General features: G+C 32.7%; 1 protein-coding gene across 1 annotated transcript; it reads right to left on the bottom strand.

The window, feature by feature from the left end:
* Window positions 1-692: 692 nt before the first annotated feature.
* Window positions 693-4,425, bottom strand: LOC114404852 (PH, RCC1 and FYVE domains-containing protein 1-like). The gene is made up of 4 exons (XM_028367601.1): window positions 4,415-4,425; window positions 2,378-4,322; window positions 2,131-2,277; window positions 693-1,619 (listed from the first exon to the last, which is right to left on the bottom strand). The coding sequence occupies exons 1-4, from the start codon at window positions 4,423-4,425 to the stop codon at window positions 693-695; spliced, it is 3,030 nt and encodes a 1,009-aa protein (XP_028223402.1).
* Window positions 4,426-4,758: the final 333 nt, after the last annotated feature.

Genomic DNA, 4,758 nt, shown 5'->3' with positions numbered 1-4,758 from the left:
CACCACTCTTCTGCTTGATTTTCAGTGAATCTTCGTTTACTGCAAAATAATAAATAGAAAGAAAACATTAAAGGGAAATAAAAATGTTAAAGGAAAAAATGAAAAAAATGCATGATAAAAAAATCCATATTTTAATGCATGATAAAAAAAACCCATACTTTTATTTGCATCTTCAAGTAAGTTAAATGCAAGCCATTTTAATGGTTTTGTCTAGACATAACTAAAATAAAAGTAAAAGAATGTTTAAATCAATGAAATAGTGGATTATACTCTTTTAAGGTAATAACTTCTTGTGAAATTAAAAGAAAAGGTAAAACCATTAAATTAATAACATCAAATACTTTTCTTTTTCATATGACAATCAAATAAGAATATATGTTAATCAACAAAAAAGTTACACATTTTCCATCCACGGTAACAAAATCTAAAAGTTTTTCCCTATTAAATTTATATTACTTGGGAATATAAAATATTATCAACTTCAATTATTTTCAATTATGATTGAAATCATATTTTAAGGTATACGTACATGTAAGTGTAGTCAGTATTTAACCATGCATACTCATTTTTATTTGAATGTGAGAAAAAAAATCCTTATATTGAGATGCATATATTGCTTATTATTGAAATTCAGAGAATTATTTCAAATGCATATACCAAATAAAATTATAATAAAAATTGAAACATGTAATTTACCTGAATTTAACTCGTTTAAAAATTTTGGTACCATCAGATTGTAACATGAGTATCACATAAACACCACGTTCAAATTTTTCAATAACTTGTATCTCTCCTTGTTTCCCGAGTCTTGAAGTGTCCATTGATCTTGAATCATTGTATGAGTTTTGTGAAGGCATTATTTTGCAAACACTTGATGCAAATGACCCATTACATTCTTGAGGGATATGTCCTTCTGCTTGAGATGGATCAACTCTTGCAACCTCAACATTTTCCTCTAGTTTATCATCTTGAAATTCAGAAACGTCACTAATTGAGGCAAGCATATTAGGCGCATTTTGGTACTTAATGTCCAAATTTGTCTCACTACTTTCTTCAAGTAAAATTTCTCTATCTTGACAAGAGTCAAGTTCTACATCATCAACATTTTTATCTAGTTTGTGTTCTCGCATTTTTGAAGTGCTAGTATCTGAAGTAGGTATATTTTGTTTCCTATAGTCCAACTTTGACTTATTGCTTTCTTCAAGGAAACTTTCTTCATCATGACAAGGATTGGCTCCATTAGCCTCCATATTTTCTTGTATTCTTTGTTTTTGTAGTTTGGAACAAACACCATCTAAGGTAGCTATATCAAGTGCATTTTGTTTCTTTGGCTGCAAGTTTGATATATTACTTTCTTCAAGGAATTTCCCTTCATCTTGACAAGGATTGACTCCTGCAATATCCACATTTTCTTCAACTCTATTCTTTTGTAGATTAGAAGAGCCATTATTCAAATTTGGTATATCAGGTGCATTTGGTTGCTTAGACTCCAACTTTGATGATGAAGATGTTTTAGATTCTAAAATTCCTTTAAGAAAATCTTCAGCTTGTGTAAGCACGATTCTTAAAGTTTTACTTTCTGGAATTTTTTGTGGCAGCTTCTCAGTTATTTCCTTTAACTGAATAAAACCAAGGTCAAGAAATGCAGACTGTTAGGTTGAATAACAAGAAAATCCTAATAAGTTATTAAGTGTATGGCATAAATTAAAAGGAATATTTAGTGAGAAATTGTTTGAACTATAAGGTGTAGCCTGCAGACTCATAAAAAAAGTTATATATCTATCATATTGTCTTATGCAAAAGCATATTGACAAATGATGTGAAAAAAGCGTAAGTTCATTGAAGCGTTGTGGTAATAGCAAGGATAGAAATATCCTAACTTTCTAGAGAGAAAAAATCTTTCATGCCAGGTCACTAATCAATTATAGTAGAAACTTAAACTTAAAAGTGTTATTACAAGGAAACTATGATTTGTAATCAAACCATTTTCCTTCAGTTTAGTATCAATATTCTAATGTTATATATCTTAACTTTGTCCCCACTCCCATGATTTTTTATACGATGTAGCAATAATTTTATATGCATATATTAATAACTTGATCTATGACCTAAAATATAGAATGTAGTTACCTGATAAACAGTAGATTCAAAAAATTCTTTTGTTACTCCATGATTAGAAGATTCCACTGCAGAAAAGGCAATAGCTTCCACAACTTTTTTGTTAAGCTTTTTAATTTCCACATCCTGCATGTCACTTCTCTGCTTCAAACTTTGAATCTATGTAAAGAAAAAAATCATAAAACTTGTTAATGAAGGCAAAGTACATTTTTGCAAGAAAGAATAACCTGAATTTTTATATTTATAACATTAAACTTACCTGATTTTGTAACTTTGAAACTTCTTGATTCAAAGCATCATTTGTCCTTCTTAAATTGTTGTTAAGACTTCCAAAGTATCTAGGACTAGCAAGACGTGTAGGGCTTTGTTTTCTTGTGTTTGTAAATATGGGCCCTGAATTGGTATGTGGTGGTGGAGTTCGTGGTGGACTAGCAAGAGGTATAGTAGACTTTAAAACACTTTGAGAAGAACTAAGTGAACTTGGAAATGCAATGTCTTTCAATTGTACATGAGATGGAACTTGAGAAGCTCGTATAAATGAAGTAGAATCAAATTTGTTTTTTGGATTACTATTCTTTATCTCAAGGTATTTAATTGGTTCAGTGATGGGAGACAAGAGAGTTCTTGTAGACCTTATTGTTCCTTGGCCCAATCTTTCATTTCCATTTATGGAATGATGAGAAGGAGTGACTTTTCTATCTAACTTGGAGGCACCATTATCATTAACAACTTTAAGCTTAACATTACAATTATCGCACACTCGATGAGGTTTTTCTGGTGTTGGAGTCAATGTTGTTGCTTTCAATGTCTTTTTAGAACTACAGGCCAATCCACAATTGTGACAGTTATGTCTCTTTTTTGTTAAACCAAATGCTTGCCGAAAACCATTGTAAATTGATTGATCAGTTTCAGAGACCCATTTATGTACACATATACATGATGTAAAATTAGAGCCACATGACACATTTTTTATATTCCTATCTTTTAAAGCTACCACCAATGTAGGGGATTTCCTATCTTCTACATCTCCATGTCCTAATCTTCCATTAGCACCCATTCCCCATGTATATATTTCACTTTTATTTGTCAAGATAGCAACATGATGTGCTCCACATGATATTTTCTCAACAAACTCACCAAGCAACTTATCTTGGACTAGAGTAGGTATTTTTCCAAGTGACATAGGATTTCCTAATTGACCATGTTCTGTGCCTCCCATGGTAAAGACATGACCAGATGTAGTGAGAGCAATTGTCATATTGTGACCGCATTCTACTTGGTGGAAATTATACTCCATAAGTGGAGCGACACGAGTAGGTTGAAGGTATGTTTCCTTGTTTCCATGACCCAACCGATGCATGTCTCCATCTCCCCATGTGAAAAGCTTCCATGATGAACTATTTGAACCAGATTGAAATGCAACCTCTATAATAGCTGCTGTGTGCCAAACTCCACATGCAACCTTTATAGTCTTTAGTCCAGTTAATAGTTGTACCTCCTTTGGATACCACACACTTTCTTGATCTCCATGGCCTAATACACCAAATGCCCCATCACCAAAGGTAAAAAGTTTTCCATTTGAGGTTGCCAATGCTGAATGCCATGTGCCACATGCAATAGACACAACTTGAAGTCCTTCCAAAGGGCCATTTACCATTTTTGGTATCCAATGGCTAGCCTCAGAACCATGTCCAAGAAGTCCAACATTATGTGTTCCATCACCCCACGTATAAAGTTCAAAAGATTTAGATAAAGCACTTGTATGATACTCTCCACATGCAACAAATTCAAAATTATTACCTTCTAGAAACTCAACTAGAACAGGAGAGGAAAAATCTTTATCAATTCCATGACCAAGTCTTCCCCCTGATTCTTGTCCCCAAGTAAAAACATGTCCTTGCCTAGTTGCTATAGCAATGTGATGTGCGCCAGTTGCAATGTGACACACATCAAGAACAACATTTGACTCTAAAGCCTTAGGGATCAATACATCTGTCTTAGAAGGGATTTGAGTTCCAATCCCATCAGGTGAAACCCCATTTGCCAAAACCTCCCCCCATATATAAACAGCATGAAATGAGTCTATGTCATCTGGTTCAGATCCACCACTAGAATTACTAGGAGTACTTGAGGCACTTACTCGAAAACCATCTCCAACACTTGCTCTTGGCTGCATGTTTGCATGTTCTAACCCAACATATGAGCTTTCCAAATACAACGTAGAGTCATTAGAAATTCAATCAACAAAGTTCTTACCATGAGCAATGTCCAAAGTTAACTCTATTGTTGTAGCTACATGACAACCATTTTGAATCTAATCAAATATAGGCTTGGAAACAAGTATTTGTTGTTCATAGTCCCTGATTTCACAAAAATAGAATCTTTATATAAAGATTTCATTTCATAAGACGAATTCAGGCAAATGCAAAATATATATAAAAAAACTGGAATCAACTTTTAAATCAAAATGATAGATTTATTTATTTTTTCTTATTATAACTAGATTAAGTAACCATACCTTGTTAATAAGCAACAAAAATATAACCATTTTTTGGTAGAAATTTTTTTTCAAAGATAGACCAAAAAATTGTCACAACAAATATGGGGTGTCTTCTTTTCTATTAAAAAAAAAGATGTCTT

Source organism: Glycine soja, chromosome 3 (assembly GCF_004193775.1).
Source record: "Glycine soja cultivar W05 chromosome 3, ASM419377v2, whole genome shotgun sequence".
Taxonomy (NCBI): domain Eukaryota; kingdom Viridiplantae; phylum Streptophyta; class Magnoliopsida; order Fabales; family Fabaceae; genus Glycine; species Glycine soja.
This window is presented reverse-complemented; position numbering and strand designations above follow the sequence as displayed.